Source organism: Musa acuminata, chromosome BXJ3-11 (assembly GCF_036884655.1).
Source record: "Musa acuminata AAA Group cultivar baxijiao chromosome BXJ3-11, Cavendish_Baxijiao_AAA, whole genome shotgun sequence".
Lineage (NCBI taxonomy): Eukaryota > Viridiplantae > Streptophyta > Magnoliopsida > Zingiberales > Musaceae > Musa > Musa acuminata.
The window spans coordinates 5,714,943-5,732,427 of record NC_088359.1 but is presented as its reverse complement, the minus strand read 5'-3'; the positions used below and the strand labels follow the sequence as shown (position 1 = coordinate 5,732,427).

At 38.2% G+C, this 17,485-nt stretch overlaps 1 protein-coding gene across 2 annotated transcripts; it reads left to right on the top strand.

Moving 5' to 3' along the window:
• The first annotated feature begins 919 nt into the window (after positions 1-919).
• LOC103970601 (plant UBX domain-containing protein 8) lies at positions 920-16,053 on the top strand. 2 transcript variants are annotated; one of them, XM_009384438.3, is made up of 11 exons: positions 920-1,227; positions 2,246-2,307; positions 2,393-2,939; positions 3,026-3,100; positions 3,173-3,279; positions 9,117-9,369; positions 9,460-9,627; positions 9,699-9,863; positions 11,900-12,043; positions 12,151-12,207; positions 15,602-16,053. In XM_009384438.3, the coding sequence occupies exons 1-11, from the start codon at positions 1,144-1,146 to the stop codon at positions 15,707-15,709; spliced, it is 1,770 nt and encodes a 589-aa protein (XP_009382713.2). In that variant the 5' UTR covers positions 920-1,143; the 3' UTR covers positions 15,710-16,053. The 2 variants fall into 2 exon arrangements, with proteins under 2 accessions (XP_009382713.2, XP_065031135.1); XM_065175063.1 differs by lacking the exon at positions 2,246-2,307 and having other exon boundaries at positions 1,101-1,227; positions 15,602-15,864.
• The last annotated feature ends 1,432 nt before the right edge of the window (positions 16,054-17,485 follow it).

Sequence of the window (17,485 nt, the reverse complement as noted above, 5' to 3'; positions counted from 1 at the left end):
GTAGAAGTCTTTCCACATTTGGATTTTTTGTACTATAAAAATAGTAATTTCTAAAATTCAAAAATGCATATCCATCCTAACATAATCCGACACATGTAATCCATCTTTAACTTGACACATATATCAAACTTTCCGATAACCATAAGAATGTTTAGACTTTAGTGGAAGAGTGAACGAATGGTAAAGTTCATAATTTATTAGCGAGAAGTGAATTATAAGATAAAATAATTTTTTGATTTGGAAAATTTATTATTTAGGAGTGATTTATCCGAAATTTTTAATTTTTATTTTCTGTATGGATATTTCTCTCTAGAACAATCCTGTGGCGGATGGCTGGATGCACGCGGCACGCGTTTATCCGGTGGCGGTGCTGTTTCGTACATCACTGACTTGCCTTGCTCCCGTTTACGTGCCCACCACACCAAGCACCGCTGGCCATCACGTGTTGCACGAATATTGATGGTCATCGGACGGGTCCGTCCGTTGGCCCTCGCGGCGCTTTTATCTGGGCGCCCCACACCCTTTCCACGGTATCCGCCGACCACCCCTGTTGCACGAATATTGACGCCCATCACACGGGCCCCGTCGCTGGTCCTCAAGGCCTTCCCACGGCATCCACCGACCACGCCCCGTTGCACGACTATTGATGCCCATCGGACGGGGTTCAAGGCCCTTACATCGTGGTCGCACCAGTTACGCTGTTTGGCACGACCCGCGACGACCGCCACCTGTTGCACGAATATCGATGCCCATCGGACGGGTCCACGGCCCTTTTCTCGTGGCCCCACCAACAACGCTCTTTCGCACGACGTCCGGTGACGACCCCTTGTTACACGAATCTTGATGCCCATCGGACGGATCCGGTCTCCGGTTCTCACGCTCCCTTTTCTCGGGGCCACATCGGAAACACACTTTAGCACGGCATCTCTCCATCTCCCTCTAATCAAGAAACCTTCGTATCGCCCTCGCTCTCTACCACCGTTTCATCTCTGGCCAGTCCTTGGAGAGGCCCTCCCACGTCTCTCTACTTTCCGCTCGCCGCTTCAATCACTTCCCCTCCTCGGTTTCAGATCGCTTCCACCTGGTCCTTCCTCTCTCGATTGCATCGTAGCGGGAGAGAAAGCCCCAGGCGAAGAGTGAGAAATGGCGAGGCCTTCGCGGGACGCGATCGAGACCTTCGTGAGCATCACCGGCGCCCCCGAGGCCGTCGCTCTGCAGAAGCTCGAGGTACGATCCCCTATCTGGATGAGATTCAGAATTAGTTTCTTTTTTACCTCTTTCTTTTGCTTTTAGGTGAATTGTGATCCGAGATTGTGGCTCAGTTGCTGTTATTCGAGTGATCTGATGGTTTAGGTTATGTTGTTGTTTTCTTTAAATTCAATCATGGACCATCATTTGTGGTGACGAGATGTGTTTCTAGAGTAAGTGACCGTAATGGGAATGTGTTATGGATATATGATGAGATGGCTTCTTTAATGAGTTCATTTCTTTAGTAGGTCTCAAATATGTTTCTAATCCTGTATCTCCAGTCTTATCAATATGGGGACATATGAAGTTGCATAGCACTCTTGATGATATGCAATTAGAACCATTGTTTTCAATACTTTAGTCTAATGATTATCAAAGTTATTCTGCTTATTTATTTGGCACTTCATGCAGAAGTTCAGTTAGTCATTTATAAAAATTACCATATCAGGTCATAGTTACTTCTCATCGGAGGATATGCAGTCATACGCATGTTAGCCTTTTGCTGCTTCAGAAGTACTTATTATTTTTCCATTGGATTTAATGGATCATTTATTATAACAAAATTCTTATATAGCACATTATTTTGTTCCCGATGAGTGTGATGGGACCTTGTGCAAGGTCATCATCTTGCCCTATTGCAATATATAAAGGTCTGAAAACCATGATATGTTCACTTCTAAAACATGTTAGGTCTTAGAGTGTCATTTTAAACCTGTAAGTTGATCTTTGGTATCTTTTGTTGATAGCACAAGGTATGTGACATATGGTCCTGATAAGTGATAAAGTAAGTGCATGACATTCTTAATGGGTGTCCAAGTTTATTGCCTCTTCAATACTATCGTTGTTTTTGTTATGATCATAATTGCCCCACTATATGTGTTTGCCTGTGGTGCTTTGTTTTTCTTTGAACAAACTATTTTGATAAATTTACAATTTTACAATTTTCTACTGGAAATTTCCTTGCATAATCATTTTCTTTTCATTAATGATAATTCAGGAGCATGGTGGGGATCTGAATGAAGCTATTAACGCTCACTTTAGTGAAGTAGATAGGGTTAAGTATGTGATCTACATTTTACAAGATGTCAAACTTGCTTAAGTTTTTCATTCTGTTATTCCTTCTAATCACTGACTTAATATCCAGTGCAAATCAGAGATCAGCCCCTCATGAAGATTTTATGAACATAGATGACACTCTTGACAACGAACCTCTAAGGCCCGTGATTCCATTATCATCTGCTGCTCAAGATGTGAACCCGTTTTCTTTACTTGATTCTAAATTTGGCCCTTTTGGGGATCTTTCTGATGGTGGAGCTGCTTCTGGTTTTCCTTCACATGGACCACGTGTTTCACACCCAAGGGAGGTAAGGGAAGTGCCCATTGAAGTCAAGGATGACGATGGAGAACCTGGAGCTTCTGGCATAGGACCTAGAATCGAGAATGTCTCTGGAAATGAAACTGCACATTGTCCAGAGATTCATGACACTGTCATAATTGATGACGAAGATGATGAGGACATCCAATCTGCTCATGCTGATCATGGTGCGAAGGCATCCAGTGATAACTCTTTTGGTCCACATCCTGGACCAACCGTTTCTCCATTGGTCGATATGTCTGATTATAACAATGATATAGAGGAGGAAATGGTCAGAGCTGCTATTGAAGCTTCTAAGCGAGAAACTGTGCAATCTGTAAATAAACAGTTTGATGATCCTTTCAGCTTTAAGTTTAAAACCAATCCTTCTTAATAACTATATTCACCCTTATGTCATTGTAGGACATGCATGGTCACCAGAAGTCGCATGCACCAGGTGCTACCGATCTTGCACTAGCAGTTTCATTGTCCTTGAAGGTATCTGTTATGTATGCCTACTATAATTTTAAGTGGTTATTTTTGCACTGTTTTGATGTTCTTCCAATGTAGACCGCAGAACAAGAAAGAGCACTACATAAACAGGGTGTATATATTGGAGAGAGTCCATCTTTCGTGGAAGTGGAAAGTGCAGGACAAGTTTCTTCACTCAATGGAAGGTGTGGATCTTTTATTCTACTTTGATATCAGGAGTTAGTTTCACTGTTTTTTTTAGATCCTTTGCTCAATCCTATTATTTTCAGGAAGAAAGTTTGTATTGAATGAACACCACTGCTTCATTTCGTTGAAGTTTCTTGTTTGTGTGATCTTATATTTTGCCATACCCATGCTGAGTTGTTGTTACATTACAAGATCAGAAGATGTGGACTGGACATTTCAAAAAGATCAACATTCTTCTGATCTGGTAAAAAAGAAATCCAAGAACTGAGAAGGACAGTGGACTTTAGAGAGAGAGAGAGAGAGAGAGAGAGAGAGAGCGAGTTAACCCTTGCATCTACTGTGATGTCTTGGAGCACCCTCTCCATTTTCCCTTTATCAAAGCTCTTTGCTGATCTCTTCTTTTGTCTCTTCCATCATAATTGACATCTTGTCATGCAAACATCTTGGATGCCTCACAGATGGAGAAAACTAAATAGATCAAGGGGCAATTAATTGAGTAACACAACTTGCATCAGTTTTCAAAGTTTTATAATGAGCTAGTTAAGTGTATTGTAGAACTGTTAAACAGGAAAATGAGTTCTCATTAGACCAATAAAAGAATAAATAGAATTAGTTATCGTTCAACAATTTTTATACTTTTTTTGGAAAAACCTCCTTGATAAAAGGTAAAAGGGTTCATATAATTTTTATGACTTTTAACTTTATCTTTATGGGTTTTAGTGGTTTATATATTTTTCCCCTCAATCTAGTTCTTTGATCCATATTTGTCAAACCAATTAATCCGATTTGGTTCCCAACTTTTTACAAACTGCTGTGTGAACAAAATCATGTTTTCTAATACCTTGAGTGCAACACCTGCTTGTTGGGCATTTCTGTTAGATGGTCTAATTCAGGAGGTTTTGCCAATGCGGTGTCTACGGAGGGTCAGTCTGCAAATCCTGATCACTCAGGTTGCAAATAAGCAAATATCAACTTTATACTTTTATCCTACTAGTTTTGGGAAATCAATAGATGTAATGATGCATGAATGTTCATTTTTCTGGACCTTTTTCTGATGCTTAATATTCACACATTTAGTGCTGTTGATGGGTCAACAAGTATATAAGATTTGGGCTTATTATTAGTAATGTTAGGCTGAAGCTTTTCAAGCCATATGATTAGGGCCCATTATATCTTGGTCTATTCAATTAGCTTCTGCACATTTGCTATATAATTAGTAAACAGTTATATTGTAGTTGAGATTGTGTATTATGCTTTTGAGTTTTGAGTACCAAACAATAACAGCTAATGGTAAGGTGATGTCTGATCTTTTATATTGACATCTTACAGAGGTCTATAAAGCAAGAAACAGGATCTGGAGCTACTTTACCATGTTGTAACTGTTGGATTTGCTATGATATTGTATTATTTGCCCTTATTCACTACCTATGAAAAACATTCTGTTTCTTTAAATACCTGATTGAGGATTAGATGTCTGGATGTAAATAAATTGACGATGCTGTTTTGTCTAGTTTACATCTGGCAACTTACCCTTTGTATGAATATCTGCTCTTTTCAAAGAAGCAAGTTGTGCTGATATATTGGCAACTAGCAATCTTGTTGTTTAAAGGATATAATATATGCTTGACGCTTTAATGTGATTAAGTAATATTTGAGACAAAAGAATTGTTGTTAACAGAAAATGCTTTCTGAGAACTTCAGTACCTAATGATCATGATATGATACAAATGTTAGTTTTTGTTCAGAAAGAGGCAGCTTTTCTTCTATGCATTAAAACTATCATTTTTCTAACCAAGTGTTGATCACCATTAACATCACTTCTTTCTTAGATATCCGCTTATCTGTATGACAGTAGTTTCTTGTCTTTGCCAAACAATGTGCTTCATATTATTGATTCTTATTCCTGAAAATTGAATAAAAATCAAATTCAAAGGTTGGGCCAGATCCATTTACTTCATATTCCTTGCTAACGATTCAATTATATATATATATATATATATATATATATATATATATATATATATATATATATATTACATGGTACATTAATTTTTTTGTTTGTTGATGGGATTGATTTTATGCATCATACTTCCAAGTTTATGATTGACATGCATCATGTGGCAGAAATATTCACTAAGTGTTACATTGTTCTTTAAATAATTTTGTTGTTGGATTAATGTGAATTTTCATACTATGCCATAGGAAATCAATTACAAAAATTTTACTATATATAATGTCTCTTATCAAATGGTGTTCATGGTATATTTTAAATTGTCCTTATGCCAACAAGGTATATTCTCTAATAGTTATGGATTACTATGTTGTGCCAAATAAAGCATGATGGCGCCATGAGGACGGGTGAGAAAGACTGATAGAGCTTGAGGGATGGTTGCCCGTGTTTAGGCTTCAGCTTCTCTCTCTATGTGATGCCCACATTTTCAGCATCTTTACGTTTAGGGTTGAGTTCTCATGCGGTCATGGCATGGGATTGCATATCCACTTATTGATCAGTCTGTAAATGAAAAGAAAATGTGTCAACTTGGTCTCTTAGATTGAGTTCAAAGATTGGTTGCTAATGAAATTCAGTGATTGATGGACAAAGGCCTTACGATTGATAAAAGATGTCATAAATAGTTTTTTCTACTTATTCTGATGGTATTGTCAGCGTGGTAGAACTAATGTCCCATTTAAGTGGTATATATGAAATGGGATCATCGATTTGTGTAGGTGTAGCCTTGGTATTCCTTTAGTGTAGTTGTACATTAGGAAATGAAGGGCTGGCCTTTTATATGATAGCTTGAGTGGAAGCATTTGGGCTCTTTTTGGTGAGGCTTGCTAGACATAGATGACATTGCTAGTAAGTTATTTGGATCATGATAAATTGTGTGCGTCGGAATAGCTTAAATTGGGAATCATAGAGATGCATCTAGATTGTATCTTGTCCCTTGACTAATTTATCATTCTTTTAGGCCAGGGAGATTGTGATACTCCAATGGTTTCTTGTAAGGACCTAAGAAATTGGTGGATTTTAACATGTGGCTTGGTATATACTAACTTATTCAAAGAGACAAACGTGATTAAATATTTAAATATGGGGTTAAGATCCATTTTAGCTTTTATGGTTTTGGCCATGGACCTCTTAAGACCTTATGGTTTACTTATGTCTAAAATAACCCATACATTTTTAAAAACGTAGTATATAAGTCTCTCCCGCCAAGTTTGAGTTAACAAACGTTAGAGTTTGCTTACGTGGCATGTTGGCTAATAATAAACCACTAATATAATGACACGTGTAATTTAAGTTAAAAAAAAACTGAGACCTCCATCAATGGCCGGAGAAGGCATCGTTGTGGAAGCGATAACTAGTAGTAGAACCGAGTTGCTACTGCCTAGCAAGGCGTCATATGCACGTAGCCTCTCTCGCACTTATGACAAGCTCAGGAGCTTCCGGTCCTGCCTTAGGTGAATGTGTGTCGACCAGTCCGACGCTAGGCACGTAGTGGTCTCTTGGTCCCTCTTCCTCCTCTTGGGCGTCTTTGTCTCCATCGTCTGCCACTTCGCCCTCTCCTATGCTCTCACCCGCCATGCCTAACGATGTGGTGGTCTAGCTCTCTCTCACCTCTGCCTCCGGCCTCTCTTACCTCTGCCTCTTCGCAGCGGAGGTGGCTTAGAAGGTATGGGTAGATCCAACTCGCTAACTCCAGGGCGCTTGCCACCACATCACTGCTTGCCATCGCGAATGATACTTGCTCCGATCCCAACGAGTACCACCATACCTTGTAAGCCACCTCCCCCGCGAAGCGCAACATTAAGAAGACGGAGAGCAGGAGGAAGGTGCGGTTTAGCTGGTCTATGTAGCCCTCTCGCATCCGTTCGCTCTCCTCGACCAGCTTGTCGAGGAAGAGGAAGCGGCGGACGAAGCTGGACAGGCAGGGGTAGGAGAAGCCGGAGGCGGAGGTGAGGGAGAGCTAGACCACCATGTCGTAGGCACGACGGGTAGCGGCGTAGGAGAGGACGAAGAGGGAGACAATGGAGATGAAAATGCCTAGAAGGAAGAAGAGGGACCAGGAGACTACTGCATGCTCAGCATCGGACTAGTCGATGCACATCCACCTGAGATAGGGCCGGAAGCTCCTGAGCTCGTCGTCAGCGCGAGAGAGGTTGTGTGTGTACGATGTTTTGCTAGGTAGCAGCGACTCAGTGTTGCTGCTGGTGGTCGCTTCCACGACGATGCCTCTTGTCATTATTGATGAAGGTCTTAGTTTTATTTTTTTTAGAACTTAAATTACACATGTTATTATATTAATGATTTATTATGAGCTAGCATGTCACATAAGTAGACTCTAACATCTGTTAACTCAGACTTGACGGAAGGAGCTTATATACTACGTTTTTGAAAATATAGGGGTTATTTTAGATACTAGTAAATCATAAGAGCTTAAGAGGTCCATGGCTAAAACCACAGGGGCTAAAATGGACCTTAACCCTTAAATATGTGACTAAGTTAGCTTCATAAGTTCTTGGGCTAGTGGACCACTTGGATTGGTGGGCTACTTGTTTTATTATTTAGACTTTCTATAAATATTTGTTTTAAACTAATAAGGTTTTACGTTGAAGTCCACTAACTTGCACAATCTATGATCTAAGAAAACCGTCGCCCCACCCTTTCTTTTTTTAGTGGCTAAGAATTACCTTTGATAGATATGCTAACTGATTGTTATCTAGGAAAAGAAAAACTTGATATTCCATCAAATATTCCTGAAATTTATGATGCTGCATTTTTCTGAGCAAATGCAATTATTAATAGTATTTTTTTCAAATACTCAGCATTTAATTGTTGTCTTTATATGGTTCAGTGGACATTTTATCAATAGCAGGTACATGAGTTTGTTCAGAGGTTTTTATTAAAAAATTATGGAGAGCTTTTGGAATTAGTTTCGTATTCACTGTTTCCCCCCTTTTTTTATTTAGTTGTATATCAAGGATTCATTTTGAACCAACTTGTGACCGGATTGAGTGACAAACATATTATTGATACCTTGTGCATGCTCAAATTTGGCTGTCCTCACCTTGATGCTAGATTTGGTACTGGGTATGAGTGTGCGCATGTATTTTTTTTGGCACATGACTTGTATGGTTGTTGCAAGGCACAGTCTACAGGTATGTTTGATGGTCCGAGCTATGGCTTCCTATTCAATGTAGTATCATTTCATATCTGACCTTGTTGATTCCACCAAACCCATGCGGTATTGCTGTTTTTTTATTTTATTTTGGTGACATTAAGTTTGTCTTCCTCATTCCATTTGTTTCTGTAAAGATTGTAAGTTGTATCCAGGGTTTGCTGTACCGAGCTGTACCGCCCGGTACGGGCGGTATGTACCGGTCCGACAGGTTTTCGGTACGCGGAACGGCGGTTACCGGTCCAAGATACTGTAGCACTGTAGCACTGTAGCAGTACTACAGTACTCGGTACACTCAGGTGTACCGCTCGGTATACCGTACCGTACCGGTACCGAGCCCAGGTCGAAATACCGGTACGGTACGGTATTGCGAACCTTGGTTGTATCAATAATTGCATGTAGCATTCCACATCGATGTGCAACAGTACTTGTCAAAATGGTCCATTAGGACACTATTCGATACCTATATGTATAGAAAACCACATTTCCTGGATGTTTCATGGTGTTGCACATATGCAATCTGTTCTGGAATATTTTGGTCACTACAAGGCTATTCTGGTTCTATTTCATTACATATCTTCATTCTTAAAATAATTACTTGTGAAATGCTTATATGATTGCTATTGTTACTAAAATGTGCCTTTTTCTTACTGGAGGCCTGGATTTGCTTTAGCTGAAACTGGAACTTCAAGTCAAGTGAATTCAGATGAAAAAAATCCATTTGTCTCAGAAGAAACTGAAGATGTAGAGGAGCACCCTCTAGTGAGACACCATTCCAACCATGTAGCTCCTGTAGACACAGAATCAGCAGATGCTGGACTAGTGAGCTATAGTGCTTCTAGTCCCTCACAGCATGATATTATTGATAGACATCCTCAGCATAATGGAGATGCGTTTGAGAGAGATGAGGTATACAAGTTATGGAAGATACTTATTATTCTATTCATGAATGAATTGAATTGAGGAAGTAGTAATTTGAAACATTTTTTTGTGGATTAGTGGGGTGGTATGTCTTCTGAAGAGCATGACGAAGCTCTCATGCTTGAGGCTGCAATGTTTGGCAATGTTCCTGATCAAACAGCTTATCGTTTTGGATACCCACACCGTCAAATACCTCGTCCGCCATCCCCTACACTTACCGCACAGCGCTTGTTGAGAGAGCAACAGGTTTTATATGTCTTGTTATTATTAGCTGATTGCCATCCAGTCAAATTATGTTAAATGTTCATGAATTGCAGGACGATGAGTATCTTGCGGCACTGCAAGCCGATAGAGAAAAAGAATTGAAGGCCCAGCAGGAGGCTGAACATCGTCGTTTAGAAGAGGCTGCTGCTAGGGAAGCTGCTCTTCAAAAGCAGAAACACGAAGAGGAGGAAAACCATAGGAAACAGCTTGAGGAAGAGGTAATTCATTGCTGATAATGGTAACGGGAAAGGATCTAGAATTTTTATTCAGGGAACTTCCATTGAGGGAGATGACTCTCCTGTCTGAATTATTTAGTGCCTCATTGTTATGATAGATCTGTAGGCTCAAAAAATTTGAATATCATATGGCCTCTAAATCTGGATATAGTTATAGCAAGGACAAACTGAATTGTTTGTTCTATATTTTGTATTTGTTCTGTAGGTACTGTATGCACCCTCATAGTCCTAGGTTTTTTTAATTTACCCATATATGTATAAAGGGTCTTGCATTTTTATTGGATTAATAATAAATGTCAATATTCCATGTGCTTCACAATGTGATTTCCATTTATTTATATATTGATTAAATTATTTATATATGCTTAATTTGCTCCCCTTTTGTTGTATTATTTTAGGCTATTCAATTAAACTATAGAGTGGTAGTTACATGATCCTATTTATAACATCTTTGTATCAATGTTCTTAATCTCATACTGTACCGGTGTATCGAGATTTGCTCGGTACGGTACGGTACGACATATTGAGCGGTACGCCTAAAATAGGCATAAAACCCTCCGAAAATACTTGAAAAATAGAAAAAAAAGTTAGAATAGGATTTTTAAGTTAGACATAAATATACATTTAGTATAGTTTTAACAAAACTAATGTAAATTAGGTAATAATAGTATCACATATCTTTTTCGGGCTTTGAGGAGTAGCCTTATGCAAGGTTCGCAATTTCGATCTGTTTCGAATTGTCCTTATGTTAATGTTGAATTATCTACAAAAAACTTATTTGAATTATTAGATTATTTTGTATACAACTTAAACTTTAAGATTTAAATGAATTAAGTAAAAACATGTGTAGATATACCTGATTCTATCACCAAAACGAACGACGGGCATTCACAAGTGGTGGATCGGGGTCTTCGATCCTATGTATCTGTATATTAATATGATATGTTTGTCGGACCCAATCCTGAAATTAATCGCATGATATAGTGTATTGATATACCGTATGTCATTGGTGCATCAATGTGGTGACAATTATAGGTTGATCGTCATAAATCACATGTGTCTGAGGTGGCTCCTGAGGTATATATTGGTGAATGTCAGAATTTTGACTTTCGCAACTGATCTGCTGCTCCTATCATACTATTGCTCGGAGAAGTATGATCGATTATCATAATAGGCTTAATCATATCATGAATCAATAAAATCTAGAAAGAGAATACATACCTCTTGTTAAAAAGTTTTTCTTTTTAATCCTCCTAAATTAATCTCCTAAATTTGAGTTTAGGAGAGTGAATATGTGAGAATAAGAGAGAGAATACGAGAAAAATGAGTTTGAGAGAGTTTGAAAGTGAAATAGATTGAAATAGGGAGAAGAAAAGGATTTAAAAACCCTTGAGGAGGCCTCCAACGTTCAAATTGATCGTTGGAACACTGTTACCATTTGGTAATGGTTAATTTCGACAGTTACCGCTCAGTACAACCCTGTATCGCCCAATACGGGTCCAAATGCTTGATACCGCCCGGTAGCGGGCAGACCGCGTGCCAATCTATTGGTGGACCGATATGTACCACCCGTACCGAACAGTAAGTACAGTACGTTATTGCAATCCTTGCTTTGTACACAACTTTTCCAAGCCATATGTATGAGGGAGGAGTTATATGATCAGGAACACTAGAAAGCCATTATTAATAATAACTTGTAAGATTAGTTGAGAGTGGTGCATATGTTTATGTATCTGGAAGCAGATACTGTGATTCATAGCCAATGAGTTGCAAAATTTCAATATTTATCTGGGTGTCTTTTGTTTTCTGGAATCTGGTGTCTATTTTTTTTTTTTTCAGATTGAAAGTTGATTGACAATTTGGCATTTATCCTCTTGCTGTATTAACCTATGAGTAGTCTAGTAGTCTGTCCTTTTGGTGTGCTGAATCCTGAATGTATAGTTATAACTAACATAGAACATACCCTTCTTAGGACAATACTTTTTTGTTTACTGGTTGGCTTGACATGGTTCTTGCAGGAACTTGAGAGGATGCTTGCTGCAAAACAAGCATCCTTGCCACAAGAGCCTTCTTCAGATGATGAAAATGCTGTGACCCTTCTTGTGCGAATGCCTAATGGTAGTCGGCGTGGACGTCGCTTTTTGAAATCTGACAAGCTTCAGGTTGACCATTTGGATTGATCATGCATTTGGCAATTTTCTAGCAACATTTGTTTATTTATATGTTTTTTTTGTTACTTTGTTAGTCACACTGCTGCCATTTGTTGCAGTTTCTTTTTTATTACATTGACATTGGAAAGGTGGTTAAGCCTGCCTCCTACAGATTGGTAATACTTCCTTTTGATCTTTTGATTTGTTGGTCTATTTATAAATGCAGTGCCTTTCAGGTTTTAAGTACTCTATATGTTCTCAATCTTTGATTGGCATGTTTGGTCTTGTTTTGGGTAAATCAATCTATTTGGAACTCGCATAAGTGCAATGTAGAATCTTAGGTGCCATGGTATTATGCAACTCTTATTTACATGTGACTGATGTGCTGTCATATGTATATGGATATAGGATCCTTCTACTTTCTCAAAATGAATTGGACTTAAATGCTAGAAGTTTCTTAACAGATGAAATTCTGCATGTTTAGCACAATGTATGTATTAGTATAAAGTGGGTGGAATATTCAATTAAAATGAAAATTTTATAACTGCTGTCATGGGCATTAATGCTGAAAGGCATGTATAAATGTGAAGTTTTCTAATTAAAGAACATTTTAGGACTATGTGAATCTATATCTGCTTGGCCCATGTAACTGGAAGCAAGTGGTTTATTACACGGAACAAGAAAATAATGTGGATGTATAATCAAACGATTTCATGTGATGAAAACCTATGTCAACAGAGTCAAAACCAATGTGTTGTAGGTCTGGATTTAATGGATAATACTGCTTGGTAGTTGACAGCTTCTTTTTTCATTTGTTTCCTTTTTTCAATGGTCTCTCCTCTCTTTCCCCCTCCTTTTTCTTTTGTTACTCCCCTCGCTTTTTTTCTCTGTATACCGCCTGGTACTATTATCATATTTCTATTTTTTTTCAGCTGGCAATTATTTATTTATTTTTATTTTCCCTGTTTTTTCCTTCCTTGCTTCTCTCTCTCTCTTTGTCTCATCACTTACAAGACTTGTCTAGTCAGTTTTTCCTTTAAGCGACAGATGATTCTTTTGTTTTGTATTTGAAAGCCAATAACGGGGCCTTTTAGAGGCTTATGAGTGACTCCAAACCCATTGTCACCTCGTCTTCTTCTAGCAAAATGGCGTCACGATGTATGCAGACATACTATGTCGGTACACCGTCATGGACCAACCCATATGGGGACCATGGACAACCATGTTTGTGATTCCCAAAATTGCATTCCTTGGTCAAAACCACAAGCTGAACCAGTACGGCTATGGTATCCAAGATTGTATTCGTTGATCAAAACCAGGGGTCTCAATTTCAATGTCTACCACCCGGTACGGGCGGCACATATCGGTTCGAGAGGATATCGGTACACGGACTACCCTCTATCAGGCGGTACCAGTGTTTTGACCTCGTACTGGGCAATACGGGGTCTATACCGAAATTCGACCATTATCGAGGCGTATCGACCAGTACCGAGGTGTATCGATCAGTTTGGTTTCAGATTTCGATCGTTACCAAGGCATACCGGTTGGTACGCCTCGGTATGTTTGTACCGTTACCTCCAGGTGTTTTTGGAGGTTTTTCAGAATTTTTGAGCGTACTGTCGGTATGCCTTGGCATATCGTCGGTATGCCTCGGTACGTATTGTACCAAGCAGGGCTCGATACATCGGTACGAACTGAAATTGAGAACCTTGATCAAAACTGCCAAATTTCTTGTCACCAAAATGATCCCTTGCTTTTTATGGTTCGGTCTAGTTATTCTAGGAATTCTATTGTTATATCTAGGTCAAGAATGAAATGGGACTGAAGTGTTTTTCTAAGTTGACACTTATGATAGTTTAGTGTTTAATTATCAACACTTAAGTGTGTCATGATATTTTTTGGTTTTTGTTTGAAAGACTGACTAATGAAAAACAGAAGTAGAAACTTAAGGAAGAGGACATAAGATATGATTTTGGAGAATATTCTTGTATGTCTGTTAAAGTTAGGTCTATGCTGGTACTTCATACGTCTTTGATGATGTAAGTTAATCATAAGGCAGATACAAAGAGCACACTGAAGAATCGACTGGTTTTTTTGCTTCATTCAAATGAAGCCTCTAAGGATCTTGTTCATTAATTCTGTTTCATGTGTGTTGTAACTTGTGCTAGAGCCAGCACTTTCCTTGGACAGGTGAGTTAACCAAGATGCATACCTGGGTTCATACCTCCAGGTTCATAGTTCTGGAGGTGATTTACTTTTTGACAATCGGCTGTACTCATGTTCTTCTCAGGCCTAATGGAATAATTTTGGGGCATTTTTTTGTATACGTGTTTGTTTTTCATGGTGTATTCTGGATAAGATAGTGTTTGAGTAGTTGATGTTTATCTCCTGACCATTTGGCTGCGAAGAATACAATTAGTTCTCTACCATCTGAATGTTGATTTTTGACTTTGATCTCTATTAAATAGAAGTTGATGCTTTAATGCTGCATGACAAAAGCATCATAGAGAAGGATGGTTGTTGGTTGTTGAACTGTAGTTAGAAGTTAGAACTTTACATTTTATCTAATTTTGCATCTATTTGTCTGCATACAAACTCCAAGGCATATTCATAATAATTGTCCAGATGAGTTGACGGAATAGCATACTGTCCTTTACTCATTGGAACTGTAGATTGTGAAATATTAGAAACATCTTGAACAATAACTAAATTTAGAAAGAAACTTTGAATGTTCTTTGATTGAAAAGGTGGTGGATTTTGAAGTGAGGAATTTGAAAGATGAGATTGGATGGTGAGGATTCTCAAAGTACGAGTGAAGACATTAACATGACACAAGAAGGTTCAAGTTTCCTAAGGGAGCAGACTATTTACTTGTATGAATAGTAAGTACCAAGATATGGAAACTAAAAAGAAGAAGCAGGGTTGGGGGTGGGGTTGGATATGGAAATCAGGTGTGGCAGACTATTTACTTGTATGAATAGTAAATCCAAAATTAGACGCCAACCCGAGCCTTTATTCTGATTTGTCGGTAAAAGTGGACTTGGAGAAGCGAGATTTGGAAATTAGAAAGCGGCAGACTATTTACTTGTCTGAATAGATGAATAGCACGCCACTATTTCCTCTCCATTGTTTCTGATATGATAACCTGTACCTGCACAATCAAACTTGATTTTTTTGGAAGTGAGGCTGGGGTTATCGAGCCCTAAAATCTTGATATTTTTTTTCCTAGATGGCTGTTTCTCGTCTTACAGTTGTAGTACTACTTTGGCCTTTACAGCTCTGATATATGATGCTTGATTTTCAATATTCAACTATTGCACTTACAGTAACATATTGATCCGATTTTTAATGACAACAATGTCTGCTCTATGTAGCCTTGAAAATTTTATTCCATTGCAATGAATCCATAATGCTGAAAAATGTATATGTTTTGTTATCTATCAGAAGCTATTTTTATCTGGTTATTATGTATGCATCATGTGATTTCATGTATACATGGATCTTTCTTTATTCGCCTTGAGTTCAGTATCAGCATTATTGCCTCTCACTACACTACTTTAAATTTGACAGGTGAGGCCATATCCTCGCCGTGCCTTTACTGAAGGAGAAAGTGAACTATCTCTGAGTGAACTGGGCCTGACTAGCAAGCAAGAGGTTTTGTTTATAGAGTTGATTTAAATACTGCTAGTTGGATGACATGCTTGCAAGTACTTGAACTATAGGTTAACACATCACATGAAAAATCGGACACGATGGTGGCATTTGCAGACCATTTGGAGATTGTCATTATAAGTATTTGGGTGAATGCATGTTTTTATGTGGAGACTTGGTCATACTCCATCTGGTGGGACTTCAGAATTGGTTTAATGTCTATGTTTGCAGTAGGTACCCACCCCCCTCTTACCCCCCAACAAAAAAAAAAAAACTGTGTACATATAAAGATGGTTTATAACGAACCATTGTCTCTCTACCAGGAAGTAGAGAAAGGTAATAAAAAGAAACTAATATTATCTTCTTTGTAAGCTCAAAGTGCTCGTGATTTCGTTTGTTATTGTTGTTGTTATGGTCTGGTGATTTACAGAATACAGGAACTGTTTCTGCTACGTACAGCAGGAAGGAATACTGCTGCTCTCATATTTCTACAGTTTGTTCGCCTACTTTGATGAAAGAGGACACGGCCTTTCCAGGTAACATGTGCATGTCAATCCGAATTCATTATTTTATTCACGACTCCACATAACACTTTACTTCAGAAGAACCGAATTACTAGTGTAGACAGATTGACAAGGATGCCATTTGGGTTTCATGTTCATGATGAACATAATTGTTTTCGTAATAACCAAGCATGGCTTCTCCAATTAGGTGGTATTAGGTGAAAGGGCTAGTTGGTTTGAAATGCTTGTTTCTTCGCAATCATTCTTCGCAATCATTCAATTAATGTTTTATATTTGCTATCATCGTAGTGGGAGTTACCTCATCACATAGCTAAGTCATTCGATTGATCAATCTTATGGTTATAGGGTTTTATCATAGAAGCAGAAAAAGAAAAGGGATGTTTACTTTGGAGGAATCGGCCTCATGGGGTTTGTCAAAAGCTAGACTAATATTTTATAGATAGATGAAAAGAAACAAATACATCCATATTTATAGAGTTTCACTCCTAATAAATAAATAAATAAATCTCAAATAAATTCTTATCCGACTAATTAGACAAACACAATAAAATATTATTCAAAGCTAGGATCCTAACAATTCCTCCTCCAAATCAGTTTTGGAGCTTCTCTTTCAGTACTTCAGTCATAGGATATTTACGACGCATCATAACTCGTTGATCAAGTAAGTACGGTCTCCACTTCTTGATAGTGTAAGCAATAAGTCAGTCTTCTGAAAAACCCTATCCATTCGATGGCTAGAGGTAGTCGTGACCCTACTTTCATGTCTTCCTTTTAGTATCAATTGTTTTCCATTAATAAAAAAAATCATGATTAGTTTAAAAAAAATTCAATAAACATTACCCAGGGTTGATAGCCATTCAATTCTAAGCACCACTTCGAAGTCTTTCAAGAGTAGCAAAAAGAAATCCACAAGCAACTCTTGGTCTTATATAATCAATTTTATCTTCAAACACTTGCTATCATAAGTTAAAATCCGTCCATCAGCGACCTTTACTTTGAATTTGTCAGTCTTCAATGTGGTAGACCAATCGGTTAGCAATCTTATTGTCCAAAAATTATTAGTGCTACCAATATTAATTAAAATTGTAACATGTTGATGTTTCAAAGATCCTCAAACTTTCATAGTTTACGGGTTAGAGTAGCCGACTAATACATACACTATATGCATGATAGGTTCAACATCTTCATCAGAATCCATATCTTCATGATCGGAGTCCACATTGTCACCTTCTGGTTCCATTCCAATTGGTTCAATCATCAAAAGTTACCCTTGTTTACA